This window comes from Corapipo altera, unplaced genomic scaffold (genome assembly GCF_003945725.1).
Source record: "Corapipo altera isolate COAL_440 unplaced genomic scaffold, ASM394572v1 1b, whole genome shotgun sequence".
Lineage (NCBI taxonomy): Eukaryota > Metazoa > Chordata > Aves > Passeriformes > Pipridae > Corapipo > Corapipo altera.
Window position 1 is genome coordinate 11,356,611 of NW_020884881.1, and position 18,769 is coordinate 11,375,379.

Below are 18,769 nucleotides of genomic sequence, written 5' to 3' on the forward strand. Positions count from 1 at the left end.
GTCTGTGATTTAGGAACTGAACATAGATGCACAACCACAGGTCTAGTTCCAAGGGTGTTATACCTTATGTTATTCAGAAATCTATGCTAGATTGGCAGATATGACACAGAATCTATGGAAAACTTCAGAGCTTCGGTTGTCGTCCTTACTCTGCCATTCCAGTGAAGATTTCTTGATACCCCAGTGTATCTGAGATGGTCCTGTATGCTGTTAGTGAGCTCAGAGTCTCACTCCTCCTGATTTCTCTGAGATTTGGGAGCACTGGACAAAAGTTCATCATAAAGCAAGAAGTTAAGTTACAGACCTTGCTGGCTTCCTCTGACTTCCTTTCTGTCATTATTAAATTACACTGTACTAACTTCAGAATTTTTTGTTTAATATGCATCAAGCTGTCTGCATTGTTCTGAATTTTATTGATTTGCCTTTAAAATCTCTTCAGTGAAAATGGGAACAGTCAGGAGATGGGGTGTGCTAAGCATAATTAGCTCATTTTCATACCACATAGTGGAACGACAAACAGTGGCAATAATAAAAAAGTAATCATGCCACTTGACCACAGTGGTGAAAGCCAGAATAAGCAATAGCATGTTTATTTGATGCTTTGGATTCAGGTGTTATTTAAATTAATAATTTACTTCCGATTTCCTGCTCCTTCACACTAGCTTGACAGACAAGTTTATTTCTGGTTATAGGGATTCAGATAGAACAGAAATATTGACAAACAGTCAGAGATTGTGAAAGGGAAGACTAAGTGGAGAAACCAAACTTATCACAAGAGCCAAGGCTCTCATGGCTGAGTCGTAGCTGTGAAAGTATAACATTTAGTGTTGAAAAGTAGAATATTTGGGAAGGGAATGTTAGCAGAAGGTCCATGTACAAGGAGTAACAAAACTGTGAAGAAAACAATGAAGTTCTAAACTCACAGTTACCTGGCTGAACCTCCAGATAAGTCACTTTGCTTTGAACTGCTGAAGATTTGATACTGTCCACACAGACATGCACCTACCAGAGATAAATGTCTTTGCTTTCACATTGCCAGGCAGGAGGTAATTCTCAGTATTCAACTTATCAAGGAGAACAAAACTGAATTAGTAAAAGCTTTACAGTGATCTAAATAATAATGCTTAAAATGACATAAAGTTCAGAAGGTTTAGCATAAGACCATAGGAGCCTGAAATTTAAAAATGAGAGAGTAATAATGATTGATTGGCATGATGCTATTGCACTACAGAACACTGAAGAGTATAAAGTATGATAAATTGACCAAGATGAGCTGGCTTGCAAAAAAACATTGAGAAATGTCACATTTGTGTGAATTCTTGAAGGTTTGGAGATGAGCAATTAACATAAAGAACGGTTGTGTCCTAAAGTCTAATGAGAGAGGAACAGTACTGATGAGAATTTTATGATGTTTAGTGTGCTGGTTACATGCAGTCCAGTGCAGTACTTCAAAAAGTTAATGAACAGAACACTAAAAAATGATGCTGATAAAGGATCCTGACAAGATAGTTGGGAAGTGATGAGTATTAAATGAATGTATTACAAGGAAAAGAAAGAACTGTGAATAGGTAATTTTTTTTCCCTGTGACAGTGTTGTGTCTCTCAGAGGAACACTTGGTTTCAGACTTGAGATTCAGATGACATGTCTAATGTAATGGAAATAAACCCCTCAACACCAAGAAAATTGGAACAGTACATAAACATGACAAATTAAACAGAGGAGATTATAGTGCTGACAACTGTGAAGCACCTTGTGGACCTTAAAATTAGCATTTTTAGAAAGACTTGTTAGGGTACCCAGCATGTATGTCCTTCCTTATTCAGAACTTACCACATAAGAAAGCAAACTTGGATGTAGCCTTTGGATCTGTAAAATATCTTCTTCCTCAATATATAACCCTTATACCTCAATATCCCCCTATGATCACAAGACAGAAAGTGTGAATTTATGCCTGAAGATCATAGCTGGCTGAAGGAATCTGGATGAACAGTACAACTAAACCATGATGGTCATACTACTTTCTACTCGGGTTTCCCCAAAGAATAGATAAGTTGAAAGGCACTAAGGGTAGATCTGTATGCTTTTTACCCAGTCACAATACAGGTTTACTAATCTGATAATCCCAATCAGATAAATTAGGAAATAGTTTGTAGATGAAATTTCCCCAGTGTTGTTCTTTTTTAAAAATTTCTGGTTTTAACTCTTATAAGTTGATTAAAAAGAAGAATTCATGTCTCACAGGGATCAACAAGAAAAGATCTTCTTCAGGGAAAGAGAAAGGAAAAGGTTAATTCAAATTAAAGCTTGTTAGTGCTCTTCTGATAAAGGAAGTTTTCATTGGTGAATTGTTATTCTTTAAAGCCATTTTTGTGAAAAGAAGCTGCATTTCCAGAATGTATTGAACATTTAATTGGTAAAAAAAAAAATCAGATCTAATGAAATTTCTAGTTAAGTTCTAGATGAAACATCTACTGACCATCTAACATTTAGCAGGATCATCTAATATTTATCAAGCACTAAATATTAAACATTCCTGATAACATGAAGCCTGAAGTAATTCATTCTACAATAAGCAGGCCTTTGCTTCTCATACTACAAATAAGTTTTTCTTCTATCAGGCAACCGACAGTTCTAGACTGAGTTGCTCAGTCTAGAGTTTCTCACTGAGTTTCTCAGTGAATATTCTCTTGGTGAAATCTAGGACTCTCTGGTAGGAGGTGTTTTAAACTTAAAATATTTCATAGGATAGAGGAAACCAATTACAACCCCATTTCAGGTTAAAAGAAATTGTATGTTCATCTACTTGGAATTTAGTAATTCAGAAATTATTGGTGCAATTTGAAAATATTAACAATGAACAATGAATATTAACTGAAAACAAACAAAATTATCTTCAGATCCTCCATTGAACAATTTTTTCTCTGAAGAATGTCCTGAGTTGTGTGTTCTGCCATACAAAGAGACCTTAAATGGGAGACATGGTGAATATCTATAATTCTTCTTAATCTGGTAAAGTTAAGTACTTTTAGTTTTTTGGTACTGTTAAGGCAAACTGAAAAAAAACAGTGTGCAAGTAGCTATCACATATTAATGAATAAAAATGGGTAATTCTGTGTACAAACACAAAAGTCATGAATTTCTATTCCTCCCTTTCCTAATAGGAGCAAGTTAGAAATGTAACTGAATTACGAATTCTACACCAGTACTCTGTAATAGATGCATTTATGTTTAATGACAAAAGTTCATATGTTGTTACACTGTAGTTCTTTATCTTTCAGGCAATAGAGGGGAACAAAAAGAAAAAAAGTTTGTAAGTACTTAAGAATCAATATTCACTCTCTAGAGATTAGGTTTGATCCTCCACCTGCAAAATTTCAGAGGTGTCCATTTTTCTTACTTCAATTTATTTGTTTTAATTTGCAATATTATTTTCAATACAGAAAATATTTATTTTCCTACTTAATATATTGCACTCTAACCCACTATTATTTATTTTTTATTTCTTTGAGGTCTGTGTATTTTTCCAAATATATTAGTTTTAAATAGAAAAAGGTAAAGTCATAGCAGTGTATTCCAATTTGTGCCTCTTTTTTTGACTTAATTACAATAATGCATATAATTTTTGTCTTTGTAACCCCAAATTGCAAAACTGGTGTAATAGAACTTTCCCCTTTTGTAAAAATCTCTGAAATCTGCAGAATTTCTAGTGATTTTCTTTTCTTCATTACTAACTCACATTTAAATAGCCTTAGAAATTATGTCAGTTTGGAAGAAAAAGCATCATCCAGCATTCAAGCCTTCAATCTGCAGTGTATAGAGTAAGCCAAATTGGTGAAGAAATTACTTTCTATTTCGTGGCGATATAGATAGATAATGGTTTTGATTTGATGTTTTCTTCCCACCTGAGCTGGATTCCATGTTGGCCAAAGATTTTATCTAGATCTGTACAGACTCCTTCTTATAGACACCTCCAAAGGGTCGGTTATATATATAACCAAATAAAATCCCAAACCACCAAGCTTTATCATAGTATAACTAAAATACATATGTTTTCAGATAGAGAAAATGTTAAGTCATAACTGGAGGATATAGAAATCAAAGGGGCTTCTGAACAGCTTGCCCTGCTTGCGATGACCCTACATTACCAGTGAAATCAATGAGTTCCTGAGTTATAAAAAGCCCTGTATACTCCCTGCTAGTCCCCAAAAGATTTTCATTCCATTCCCTTTGCGGCCCATGTGTCTGTTCTTTGCTCCACTCAGCAGTTTGCTGGATTAGGCTGCAGATCTCCAGCTCTCTGCCCTGACTCTTCCTCCCCTTGCTTAGAACCCACAGCCATTACAAATATCTCCCCATCAGGAGGACCTCGGGAAGGAGTGATCTGCCTTGACCACAGGAGGACCTGACTCAGGCACTTCTCAGAGGATGGAAGGCAGCTTACATGCTTGGAAGAAACCAAAGAAAAGCTCTCCATCAGACTGCTACTATCTACTTGACACAAAGGATGGCTGTAGCTGTTTTATGTAAATATATATTCATGGTAACCATAAATGGCTTTCAAGCAGTTTTATATCTAATAGATTCTCATACATTGAGTATTGTAGGTCAGGGACTGTGCCTCCTATCTGCTGAAAAAAGGATCATCCTACACCATGAGTCCTTTGAGCACTGTTTACATAACCCAAAACATCTTTTCTGAATGTCTAATTTTTCACTGCCTGGTTTCTATCCTTTCAGATCTGTTTTAGACCACTTTTCCCAAACAAGAGCCTTTTCTTTCATTTCTACAAGCTTTTAATGAACTTGTAAGATTCCTCAGAGGAAATAAATTCTGAAATTATACACCTAGTTGTTTGTAAAGGAAATGAGATGTGTTACAGGAGGTGGGTATTAAGGAAACATCTACCTTGCATATGGACAGCTGAACCAGCCATTTTTTTTGCTAATGAAGAACTATATGGAAAATTCTCTAGAAATCCTAGGTCTAAAATAATAGAAACTTTAGTTAAAGAGAGCACTTCTGTAAGATGCTTGATCATCTTTGCATAGTACATGGAAGTGTCACATACTATCTTTGAAGTAAATGGGAAAAAATGAAAAAAATAAGATGGAAGGACAAACATGAACTTAAGAAGCAAGAAAAGATAATCTGGAACAGGATCTCATTGATTTTGTTAACATTAAGTGCAATAAAATAGTTTACCAATGGCATCTTACAAAGAAAAATATAAACAAAAGGTTTTAAAAAATTGTGATGAATTTGTATTTTTCATTTTGATGTTCTGCTCAGCTGATTATTCATGATGATTCAAAAGCACTTTGGCAAGTTTGGGCTGCATTCCTTGCTCTCTTTCAGGAATTTATTTGCAATGAGTGGACAAAAATGCTTCCTGTTTGGTGCTGTTTAATTTATTAAGTATTCCACACTGCTCTTTATCAGTAATACTCATCTATCCAATGACATGGACCAATCTCTCTGCCAGCTGCAAACTTTATGAGTACTGATTTTGTTTCCCACAGGATTTTCATAGAAAGTGTAACACAGTCAAAAGCCAAGAGCTTTTCCTAGATGAAGATAATTAAAAATAAATTCCCTCCCTGATTTCCTACTTATAATTATGTTAAAAAAAATTGATCAGTGAAGAAATTTTTCAATTCATTGTAAGCCATACTAATTCTATGTGTTTCCATTTTTAAATAGGGAGTGGGGTTGTTGCATGTAAAGACTTACAGAAGTCCATTATATAGAAACAATTAAATTTTGCAATACAACTTGTAATATTAATAAAGATATTAATATATATTAATATGAAATATTTTCTGCAAGTCTACATTTGTAACTTCACTTTTATACAGAAATCGAGACTGCTTTCTACAGTAGCATAAATGGCATTCCAGATTTAGCCATAGTGAATGAGACAGATTTCAGCTTTTGTGATAATGCAGGGTTTTTCAAATAACTTTGATCATTCTATGCTTGCCTCTGGTGTGTGGGCACCCTTGTCCATCTGGTTGGTCAGTTAAACTAAGGTCCTCTGCCAGACTTCTCTATAATCCATAGAGTTTGAGGGTCAAACCCAGAGAACAAGCTACCTAGGCAATAACTAAATACAGTGATGTAAGTCATCATCTTCAGGTGCCTATTTTCTACCACTGGCCATAGGGGTAACTATTTTGACTAGTGTAGACTAGAAATCTAATTTTTTTACAGTTAAGTTGGAATTCATCTGACAAAACATGAGGAGAAATTTAAATATCAAACGTTAGTAGATGAGTTTTAAAAAATCTTTAATAATCAACAGGGAAGAATAAGTTCTTTTAGAATACTAATGTCAAGCTACTTTAGGTATTTACAGTAGCTGAATGGTACCTTAGAGGTGCCTATTTTCCTCATCAAACAGGGATCCTTGCTTGCTGCCCAGATCAGATGAGGAAGGATTCACTGTAGCTGCCTACACAAGATCCCTGATGACAAGTGCTGAAGTGAACATGGCTGCGTATGTGTTGCAAGGCAAGACTGGGAAGACAAGTTGAAGTATTTTGCACCTAAAAGATTTTCAGCTTATTTACTTTTAGGGACATGCCCCCCCCCCAAAAAAAAGAATCACAATTAATTTCTGTGAGATGAATGCTTAAGAAAGACTATTTTGACTGAAACTATATATAGATGGTTCTTCCCTTAGTACAATGCATCTTAATGTGCTGCTATTAGGATAAAGAACTTGATAAAGTTAAAAGTCTGATATGCAATGATCAAGTCACAAGACAAACCTCTTGCTTATTTAAGATGAACCTTAGTAAAAATAATCATTGTAGTTTGTGTTCATTTAGTGACTGTTAGCTGGATCAGACTATCTAGCTGTTTCTATTTTAGAGCCAACCCCACAAGCCATTGAGATCTCTCAGGAATGCAACACAATAAGTAAATAAATGCTGCATTATTTTTCAATAGTGTAAGAATAATTTGTTGTGTTTGTAACCTCTAGGACCACATCTGGAAAGCTGAAATCAAAAAGCCTGTCATCATTCTTTCTGTTTGCATTAGCTCTAAAGAACTTTCATATTTAAAGAAATATCTATTCATATGGTGCAATAAGGAGAAAAGATTAAATAGCTTCTCTTTCTCTCTGAGAAGTACTGTGGAAGAAGATTAAAATTATCTGGATGATGATATGTTCAATCAGAGACCCTCTCTTTTAGCACCTTGGGCCCCTAAAGACAAGAAATATGGAGAACCATAGAATATTATAAGTATTTAGCTTGAAAGAGTCAGTTGGAGTTAGGCTAGGCCAAACTCTTGCTGAAAGCAAGGCGAAGTTCAAAGCCTGGGCTGACATTCAAGAATGACAGCTTCTCTGAATTGCTCAAGTGAGGGAAAATAGAGCCAGAATGACAAGGAATAAACAGGCAGACTGAAGAAGGACTGGCAAAACATGGAAAGAGCTAGTGAAGAAGGGCAGAATTTCGATGGAGTCTTTACCACGTTTGTTGGCTCTCACTGGCCACAGATCAAAGCCCTGTGGACTTTTCCCACACTTCTCTCTGGGCTGCTCTAGGACCTTCCATTGATTCCATTCTGGATTTTGGTTACAGAGCTGAATGGCTCTTTCCATCTTTACTAACTACTTCCTGGTACTTATTCCTGAGAACATCACATGTTAAACAACATGAGGCTTAAGAGCGATGTAAAAGAGAAGCCAGGTGTTCTGATACACTATCCCCCTAGGATCCTATTTACAATATTTCTCTACTGGTCATTCTTTTTTTCCCCTAAGGAACAGACTAAGGTGTTTTTTGCTCTACTTCAGAGATATGACAACGTTTATACTGCAGTAGAGAGGCACTGCTTGATCTCAGATGCCTCATATTTATTAAGAACAAGTTAACATACAGAAATTCTTTCACATGGATAGTAAAAAAAAGATGTTGACTTTGTATTGACAAGTGAATTTAGTTAAACTTAAAATATATGCAGATAATACTGTGGTATTTCTCATAATCAGCAAACCTTTCCTATGATGTCAACTAATCCCTGAAGTATTATGTAATGGATTTTTTTAACTCTTTGAGAAAAATGGTATTGTTATTATTACTACTACTATCTTCATCATCATTTATCCCTTTAAAATATTAGCAAACTTTCTGCTAGAGAAAAAAGCTAATTGTAGAAATGGAAATTAATTGATAAAACGGATGTAAAGATCATTAAAATATTTTCTCATTCAAAGGTTTTGCATCTGTGCTTTTGTTCATGCATATGGACTATTTTTCTAATTATCACAGGATCTTTAGAAGTGATCTGTCTAGAACACATGAAATGCAATTAAAAATGCTTTCATTATAGAAAAAATACTCTCAAAAGTTCATTAAGTATACTTGCACCCAACTGAAATATACACTAAAAAGAAAGTGACCCCAGGAATGTGTGTACAGAAAGCTTGTCTTCTTTTTGCTTATGGTTATAAAAGGTACAAAATAAATAAAAGTCAAAATTTATCTCATTTACCAAATAGGAACACTGCTCAGTGTGTTTCTTACATGCTGAAATACTGTTCCAAGCTATGACAAATCTGGCTTTGGAAAGCAATTTATTTCCTTTAGAAATCTGTTTGGACACACTTGGGAGTCAGCTTTCAGAGTTTGTGCCTGACAGCTTTGGCTTCCATGTCCTTTTTTATACTGTAATCTGAAGGTGACACAGCAAAGGTGTATGTATCCTTGTACTGGTTTTGATTGTGCTTGAATTATGAGTCATCCAGAGGCTTCCTGAGAAGGGCAGTGTTGTATTTAATAAATGTTATACTCTTGGTTTATAAAAAAATAAAAAAAGTTGAGCATTAATCATAGAGAGCAAGCGAAGCCATTGCTAAAGCCTTCCTTTCCTTTTTGAGAACATAAACAAAAGTTGCTTAAAGAATTGTTCAGGGATTAATACTTCATTTAGAAGACTAATTTAGTTTCTACATTTTTACTGGATAGGCAGAACACAGGGGTCAAAACAATTTTGTGGCTCTTGTAAGTGGCTTAGGAAGTGCCTGGAAGTACACCTTCCCATCTCCCCAGTGCTGTGTCTCAAGTCTGTAGCACAATAGATAATGTACTCACTTGTTTCATAGTGTATTAGCTTACTTTATTACTACAAAATATTGCACTATATTACAAATCACCACATCACAACGTCTACACAATGTACTTTGACAACAGATTTGGAAGCCCAACAAATGTTGTTTAATAGGACATTACATTATATACTGAACCAACAAAAGCATTGTTCAACACATTTAGACTAAACTTTAGACATGCCTTGATACATAAGCACAGGTTGTATGGTACTTTTTTAGAGTCCAGTTCTGTAGATATCCATTCCTAGGCTGAGATTTCCTCTAAGGAAGGCTAGATTCACTCAGAGACTAGACTATGGGCAACGGGAAAAAATCCCAAGTTTCTTCATGCCTCACTACCGCAGTAGGCTCCCCCACATGCCATGCTTGGGGAGGTATTTGGCTTCAAAAGATGTCATCTGTCACTGAGATACACAGTCCAAGATAACCCAAGGTAATATTAGTTTTCTGATAATACTGTTTGCAGGAACAGAGGAGAAACTTGTCTGGCCTAGCCAGATTCCAATGTAGGCAAGCCGAAAAGTCTGTTTTCTCAAACAAACTGTTCTTCAATTAGTATTAATTCATTCACTAATAAGGTAAGACTGAAGGTAAGACTGAAACCAGTCTGCAGTGCTGCCAAGAGAGCTCCTGGGTTCTAGCAGTTATGTGGGCTGCAGTTATCAGACACAAATGTGCCCTTCACTCCTCAACAGAGACAAGTAGTTGCCTGTCCTGAAGGCAGAGTTCCTGCAGCTCTGCACAAATCCTAGGTGCATGGCAAGCCTCTTTGTAGACCCAATAATGATAAGGTCTGACTGCTCACTGTAGCCTTACCTTGGGGTATAAGAATTTAATGGCAAAATAGCCATTGGAGCAATTGTAGTTACCTCTTTATGAGATGCAATGATGAGAATATATGTCTATACACTTGTGCTTCTTTTTGCTAAAAGATCTTCCTTCTAAAGGGACCTATTTCTCCAGTGTGCAAACTAATGCCTCTTAATGTCAACAAGAGTTAGGCACAGACATCACTAGGAGAAGTGTCCCCAAAACTTTTAAGAGAAGCACTGCCCAAATTTCACACAGACCATATAAGCCTACATTAGAAAACAGTTTCACCAATAGTAAAAGTACTTTTGAAACAAAATGCTTTCTAATAGTCATTAAAAACCTTCTACGCAATATATGTAAAAAAGATTTATCTAATGCTCTGTAAAATTATCCACAAATGTACCACACAGTGTACAAACATTAATAAGAAAGAAGCAACAAAACCATAGCACTACCACTTAGAAACACGATGCAATTAATATTACTTCCAGTAATACAATATAATAGCTACTAACTATTACTGATGTCTATTTTTTAAGGAATCCATATTCACCAAGGAGGTCTATGGTTTCTTTTTCTTTTATTCAAAAATATGGAAGCAATTGCACACTGTTTCACTGCTACTCAGAGCTATACAAAAAAGACATGAAAATTTTATTAGTGCAAATTTTAGGATAACTGGTCTCCTGCCCTAACTCTTTCTGTTCAAATTTATCATTCCCTGTGCTACTGAAAAGTTACCATTTCTCTCACTAATGAGCTTTAGATTGAATCCCTTCATAAATGAGGCTATATATGTAACTTATTTTTTAATTTACCTGCTATAACAAGTTTAATATTTATTAAAATAGATTTTGTGCCAGATAATTGCAACAAGATGCTTAAAAAGTTTTTCAGGTTTATCCAACGTATAAACCAGTCTCAATGTGTAGGGCAAAAAGGATGTAAATAATCTGAAGGTTATGAGGACAGTACATATCTCACAGCTAAAAATATGATACTCTCTAAGGTGAGATATACCTTGTAAAATGAGTTGGGAAAATGGTGTTTCAGGAGTTATGTTAATACAACAGCAGTTTTTCTTGCATGGTAACAGTGTTTTCTAAAAATCTCTCAGAGATTTTATTTCTGGAATTAATATAGGAAAGACAACTGTCCCTCTCGCAAGGCTGTTAGGAAACTATTTTGCACAAAATACTGATTTCTATGTAGGGAAGGTAGGAAGGCACAAGTGCCCATGGCTGAGGGTAGGGAAAAGGGCAATATGATATCTAACAGCAAAGTCAGTGAAGTGGACAATGTAGCAGGACTCACAATATTTTTGAACATTAAACATCTCTGGCTTTACTAGCTAAGAATAGCAACAAAAATGAGCACAAAAAAAGGGAAACAAGTCAAAAGCAGCATGAGAAGGATATGTGTACAGAGAACTCATGCTGAGGAAACTGTTGAATTTATGACATAATAAAAAAAGCTCATAATTTTGAGATGGAAAGGAAAAAGGTCAGCTATGAACCTTTGTTTTCCATCGTTTTTAAAGCAGATGGATCCAAGAATAACAGAGCACTTCTTAGAGGGATGGCAAGGCAAAATGTTGTGCAAATTGGAAAGAGAAAATTGAAAGAGGATGCTGTCAGCAGCATGTTTGACAGAAGACATTTATGTCTTTAACTTCTAGGTATCGGTGGATCACATGGTTCACTTCAAACATGTCAGTGGTTCACTACTAGGTTCATATGCGAATGTCCCTTAAACTCACAAACAAGAGATATATGTGCCATTTAAGATTACAACAGGGCTAAAAGTGCAATATTGCTAAATATTTCTCTTAACATTAGAGTACTTTCAAGAAATGAGAGAAAAGGAATCAGTTGAAGTAAATGTCTGAAGAGGAGAAAGCATATCAGGAAGCAGGAGAGATTAGATTGTATCTCCCAATATCTCTTCTCAGAGACAATGAAAGAAGCATACCTTCATGAACAAGACAAGCATGAAGAGACTGCTGCTAACTTAGAGTACCCATAGGAAGCAATTAAACCAAGGTTGGGTTCCTTAGAAGCAACTGAAATGAAAAAAATTGCCAATGACTCAGGAGTATAAAAGAGTAGACACAGTAGGATGAGAGAAAACCTCCATAAGTTCCAAATCAAAAACCTACAACATGCTTCCAAGAACTCAGTTTCTTTAAACCCTCAGGATTGGTGACTAGAAAGTTCTGAACTGGGGGTGAGCAAGCCACGAGACACAGGCTCTCCAGTTGGCACCAGGTAGTCTGTTAATATTTTGAATGAAGAACTGCAGAATCAGAATAAAAGCTATAGAGACATCAGTGGTAGGCTGAGGTCATGGGACCAGGAGATCAGAAGTTCCTGGTCCAGACAAGTGTTAGCAGGGCAATGATGCTGCCTGCAGTTTTATCTTGTGCAGCCTTCCCAAGATGCAATAACTTGGAGAAATAGAAGAATGAGCTGAGGACGAATTGAAACACATCTTATGGCAAGCCTGGACAAAAAAAAAATCATCTCTGGGGTAGAAAGGCAAATCTGAGATAAATTGCACTGAGGATGTAGGATTCCTTTCATTGAAATCAGCTCATTTTGAGTGGCTGGATTTATCCACTAGAATATTCAGAATTTTTTTTAATGAAATTTCTGTCTGTTTTGAAAATTGTTGATGCTTTGTGTGATGTACTGGTATCTCTTAGTGGTTTCGAGGAGTTACATGCTTCTACTGGGGTTTATATAAAATATGAGAAAAATACTTGGCCTTTCTTTTATTCACACAGTTTAGAACTCCATAGTTAAATTCTCCCTCCTTATCTTGACTTTGAGAATTGCATGTAGCCCACATTATCTCCCATAGAGTGCCATGATGAAACTGGCAGCTGACTTAGTCCAGTCCCAGGACAACTAAACAGTGTGGACAACGCATCACTCTTCTGGCTCCGTTTCATACTAACAGTCCCAGTTTGTCAGAGCCAGTTTGGATTATACCATTCTCTGATTCCATGATTATAAAATAACTATCTGACATAAGAACTTTGTCAGGTTCCCACTTTTTGCATTTAGTTTTCATGTTTCACTCACAACACTTGTAATGGGTTGTCAGTCCTCGGTTGTCTGCAGGTTTCCTTAACAACAGTATTTCTTACATAGTCTTGATGGATCTACATTTGAATCCGTCAGTTCTTTTTCAGACAGGAACACTTCTGGAGCTGGGCTGCTATCTATAAGTTCATATATTTCAAAGGTACTTCCCAAAAGAGATGGCATATGCCAAGTACATGGATAGCTCATTTAGTAGAATACGCCAAAACCAGTTTTTGATGTCCTCATTAGTGAACATTTTGCTCTACATAAATTTGGTACATACCACTTCAACCACTAAGTGCTGTTTTTCAGTAGTAATGGACTCATGTAGAATTTATTCTCTATCTACATTCAGAAAGACTGATTTTTGAGAGCTCTTCCACGCTATTTCAGCAGTCTATACTCAATGAAGTCTGCTGCAGAAACTGAGGATGAAGTGTGAAGGTTGAAGCAAAGTTGGAAAGGAGTAAATATCTTTTATTTATTTTATATCTTTTATATATATTTTATATCTTTTATTTTATTTCCCTATTATTTTTTTCATTTTTTAGGAAACACTTTTCCACTACCTTTTCCATTCTTTTTTTTTTTTTTCCCAGAACAAACACATCTGTCAGCTTATAGTAATCAATGGAAACAATACAGCTGTTCAGCAAAAACAGATATAAAGAAACTGAACTTTTTTGGTGCATCTGTGTTTAGCAAAGAACCTGTCTAATAAACAGAAAGAAGATAGTAAGATGTCTAACTAGTGCTAGAGAGCTGCTTTCTATTTTTTTGGATAGACAATAATATTATTTTCATTCTTTTTTTTTAACAAGCAGATAAATTGTTATTTCTGTTTTAGAAATTTTAAAATGAGTAGACTATGAGTTCAGTGGGATTTCCTCCTGTTGGATTGTACCCTATGACATGTCTCTGTTTGGTATTGGTTCAGAGAGGTTTTTTTAGTGGCCTCTTTAAATTTGAGTATTGCTATTCCCTCCACCTTTTTGAAACATGCAGACCTTTCCTTCCCCTGCATACTCTGGCTGTTTACCTTCTAAGCTTGAGAGACAATGGTTTTTTAAATGCTATAGCATGCAAACTACGTCCATCCCAGGGAATATTTTTTTCCAGTGTGAGATGCTGTGAGAATATATCTCAGTCAATGTCGATCTGTTTCTTGTCTGCAATGTAGATAAGATTGCTGGATAAGAGAGAAATTAAGTCACTTACAGAAATGGATTTGCCACTGTAAACTATGCAGTCAGGTCATATTCATATCAGAGACAGAATATATTACAAGGCAACACACAACCTTATACAATACACAGCCTTCCTCATTCACAGGCAGGAGCAGCACTTAGGTCTTAATCTTAAAAATGAGATGTTAAAGACAGGATGCACAGGGTAATGATAGAAAAGGACAGCATTATTCAAGTGTCATTACACATCAGAAATAATAAAATAAAAATTGGATCCATAAGTAATGAGAAAGTATGCCTTGCTTTACTGGTGTCACAGATTAAATATTCTAGAATCAAAGCAGGTTTCTGTAAGTACTTGAATTTTGTTTTGTGTTCACATTATCTCACGTGACCAAATGCTATCATCTGTTTCTTATTTGTAACACATGAGAAAGACACATGCATCTGAAACAGTCATTCTCAATTCCCTTTATAGTCAGTCATGCAGAATACATATTTTTAGGGTATACCTAGGTATACCTGACTTATTTGAAACATCTACAGTGGAATTACATGAACTACACCCTAGAAAAGCTTATTTCTGCCCAGGGACTATAAAAGGAGACATAGCGACTAGCACAGGTATAGTAACCTGAATTGTAGGTGTATGTTTGGTCACATAAATTCCCCTTTCTTATAAATTTACAAAAAAAAAAAAAAAAAAGAAACCAAACTCAAGTTGTAACCTTAAAACCGGTCTCATATTTGTGTTAAGCTATGATTAAGCCATCTCTTAGATAGAATAGGTTTGACTCCTACACTCTATTTTTTCACTTTTTTTGCATCACTCAAACAAGTGAGCCTTTTTTTTTTTTTTTTTAATATTTCAGAGTGTCAGAACCTTCCATTAAGGTATAGTAATTTTTTCTGATGTACAAGAATTTCTGATAGTAAACTTGCATTTGTTCTGCATCATCCCATTAAGTTAAATGACTCTGTAGTACTTCCAAAGAGTTGCTTTAGTCTTGGTCATTGTTTTACCATGAACAAAACATACTCTCTTCCTCTTCCTTGCATTCTCTAAAGCAACCAACCACTTCCTGCCCCAGCAACAGAAGGGTAAATGTTACTGCATTTGGACCTAGTATATGTGTCAGCTGTACCTCAGTGTTTGGCCTGAGAAAAGACCAGATGGTGTAGATTTACACTGGTTTTATCGAGTATTGAGCTCATTGTAGTATCTCCTACCTGCCATAGTGATGTGTAGAAAACAACCACGGCTCAGTTAATGTACCAGAACTTGTTAAACTGTCATGTTGGTCAAGTTGTTTTGATCATGAATCAATGCTCTAAGAAGAAATACTCCTGAGAGAGAGCAATTATCCTCATGGGTTTGAGTATGTTGCTGTTACGGGTTTTTTTGCTACTGTTTTTTGCTACTGTCCTGCACCAATTGCTGAAATATCTATTTTGCTGTCTGATAGTGCTCAGGTTTGTTCAGCATACTGGATTTCACACTCCACTTCTCTCTGAAGACTGGTGTTCTAAATTGTTTTCCTCTAGAGGGGGATTAGTGTGCCTTTTTCTAAATAAAATTCACCTTTTGGGGTTACACTAACCCTTTATATTCTTTTTTGACTATGCAATTCTCCCTAATTTGTCAACTGCTTCAGAAAAAAAAAGTTGCTTACTCCACTGTTCCAGATTCTTAATGGATGTTAGGTAAAAACAGATTTAATACCAACAAATACAGCACCTCTGCAACAATTAAATTTCTCCAAGTTTATATAGTACAGTGACTCCAATTTACTTATCACTCTTAATTTGGTTTCATTGCAAAGAAATGTCAGATTCTGTCTCTTATAAACCATTCTTTTACATATATATATGAAAAATACTTTATTGACAATGTGCATCTATAGATGTTTTAATCACCTTATGTTTATTGCTTCTGTATGTGATAATATGTTACTATATTTCTTTTCCTAAGGATTTGTAGGTTTCATAATGACAAACATTTGGCATATGCAAACACTAAGGCCTCATTTCCCAACTTCTACTCTTCAGAAGAAAAGTAGTTAGTATTTTGACATAGAATCCTTTCTTTTTTTTTAATTTTGAAGCACAGAGTCATGCACATTAAGTGACATATGAATGCTTTTAGAGAAACAAAGATCTTTAATTAAAAAAATCCAATCATTATTCACGTGAGGTAATAATAAATTACGATGGATGTTCATCTCAAACCATAAAAGAAATTTTTTTTGGCTAAAATATTAAAAGCTATTGAAATAACTTATCTCTGTCAAGTTTTTAAAACTTCTGTTGTTATTGCTTGTTTATAGATAAGTCTCGACTCTCCCCTTCCAGCGGTGAATATTGAAACTTACTGTGTCAGGCTGGTCAGAAAAACTAGGTTGCTAGAAACTAATTTTTTAAATCAGAGAAACAAACACCATGCATCTCTGTTGTTAAGAAGAAAAAAACAGTGTTGTACAAAATTTTTACAATGAAGGAAAAGGAGGCAAAATGGCATATGAAAACCAGTAACCTTGTAAAGGACCAATAGATTGCTCTGATTTTATCTACATTAATGAGTCAATCTATACAAGTATGTTTAAAGCTTGCAGAACTGCTTTGGGACTACAAGAGTTTGCTGCAGACACCACACAAACTATTATGGGGTGAAAGGAACTGCCTAGTTTTACCCTTATACAGAGATGGGACCATTGACACTCAAAACACAAAAAGGAATGTACAACAAACTGCAAGATTTTGCCTAGGATACTTAATTGAAGACACTTTTCCAGAACCAATGGTGTTACCTCCCACAACATGGAAATTAATTTCCAATCTAGCAAACAAGGATGTAGTGATTATATGTATGTCTTATGGTTTAGAACCTTTTACACACATTTTCGTAATTGTACAGACTTTCCAAACTTACCTCCTCTATGGATAATCAAAGAAGTTTCACTTCCAACAGGACATTCTTTAAGTATATCCACTACTTCTGCATGGCTCAGGTTCTGTACATTCTGCTGGTTGATCTCAACAATGAGGTCACCTTCACACAAACCAGGACATCCCTGAATGTCTAGAATTTGCTTCACCCTCTGTCCTGTAGGACTGTCTGCTATAGTGAAGCCAAAGCCCTGGGCCCCTTTCACAATGGTTAAGGTCATGAGTTCAGCTTGGGTGGCCCCAGAAGAAGCCATTGATACATTATCATCATGGGCAGGTGGTGGGAATGTGCTATCAAGCTGACTATCTGCTGGAATGGAGTGCAAGGAGTGTGGTGGTCGATCTGTTACGTCTGGAACAGACTGAGAAGTCCTAGAAATGTATTCCAAATAAGTTTCATAGTTATGTCTTCCATTTACCACTACCGGAGGCCTCTCCATTACTGCAAGGGGTGGCACCATGCTGTTGGCAGGATCTTCAGGATCAAAGGGCAAAGGGTATCCACGACATAGCACCAAGTTGACACTCTGACCAATAGGAACAGACTGGAAGAGTTTGACTACATCTGCGTGAGTATGTCCAAGGACACAAACTTCATTAATATAGACAATCACATCACCTAGAACGAGAAGAACAAACAGTGACGACATGAGACGACTTCAGTTACCGTATATGCAGTGCAATTTTTTTTGAAATGAGATAGAAATCTACTAAAAAATACAGTAAATTCAATCAACATACTGACTCAAATAATAGAGACAAAAAAGTGAATTTGTCTGTCAGCAAATGTAATACAAGGAGACAATGACAGTACCAGTTATTTTCTGTGGAATCTCACAGCTGGAAAATTAACCTGGATAGAGATATGAACCTTTTCCTAACATTTCTTCCTTATTTTTCCAATTTCTTTCAGTCTAGGGCACAGATTACTTTTTTTAATAGGATACAATGGAAGATTATTTGGAGAGTGTGTTGTCAAGAAATACCATTGTTTGGTGAAGACTAAAAAAAAAATAAAAATAGTAGTAAGTACTTGTGGAGAATCAAGGAATAAGGAATTGGAATGCAAGACTGCATGCATAAGCATAAAGAAACACTTTTTGCATTGATCATGATATTGACATTTTTCTGTTAAAAGTCATTACTTGCCATCAGATATTCAGAACTACAACTATCATTTCCAATTCTAGGCATGAACTACCTATCTTGCATAACATTGAGATATTTAGTGGCATTTTGTTGTAGCCATGATGGTTCTATGACAATGACAGGACAAATTTTTTAGGTAGCTATAACAGTTTGCTATTAGAAAAATTCAGCCAAATGTCTGAAAATCAGTTTAGTATTTCCACCTAATCTGGTCAAATAAAACCAAAATAATTCCTTTACCTCCAGATCTTGTCACATATATAGCAGAGCTACCAGTCACATCATATATGAAAGCAGAATTCTTTAAGTCAACAGGCTTTTTATGGGTCTCCATATTGCTCATGCACCAACCAGCTACTGCTACCGAAAAGTTCAGAAATAAGTTCACGTTCCTTCTTGTTGTTAGAATAGATCTCTATATTTATAGCCATAAATATTTTTAGCTACCATTAAGGTGCATAC

General features: G+C 35.6%; 1 protein-coding gene across 14 annotated transcripts in view; it reads right to left on the minus strand.

Moving 5' to 3' along the window:
- The window catches only part of MAGI2 (membrane associated guanylate kinase, WW and PDZ domain containing 2), a 721,543-nt gene that overhangs the window by 101,785 nt on the left and 600,989 nt on the right, over positions 1–18,769 (minus strand). For 13 of the 14 annotated variants that reach the window (XM_027639968.1, XM_027639970.1, XM_027639969.1 and 10 more), the window contains one exon: positions 17,142–17,777. The exons of the other annotated variant lie outside the window; for it this stretch is intronic. In XM_027639968.1, the coding sequence (XP_027495769.1) occupies positions 17,142–17,777 (636 nt within the window). The remainder of the gene's footprint in view (positions 1–17,141; positions 17,778–18,769) is intronic. 14 annotated transcript variants of the gene reach the window in all.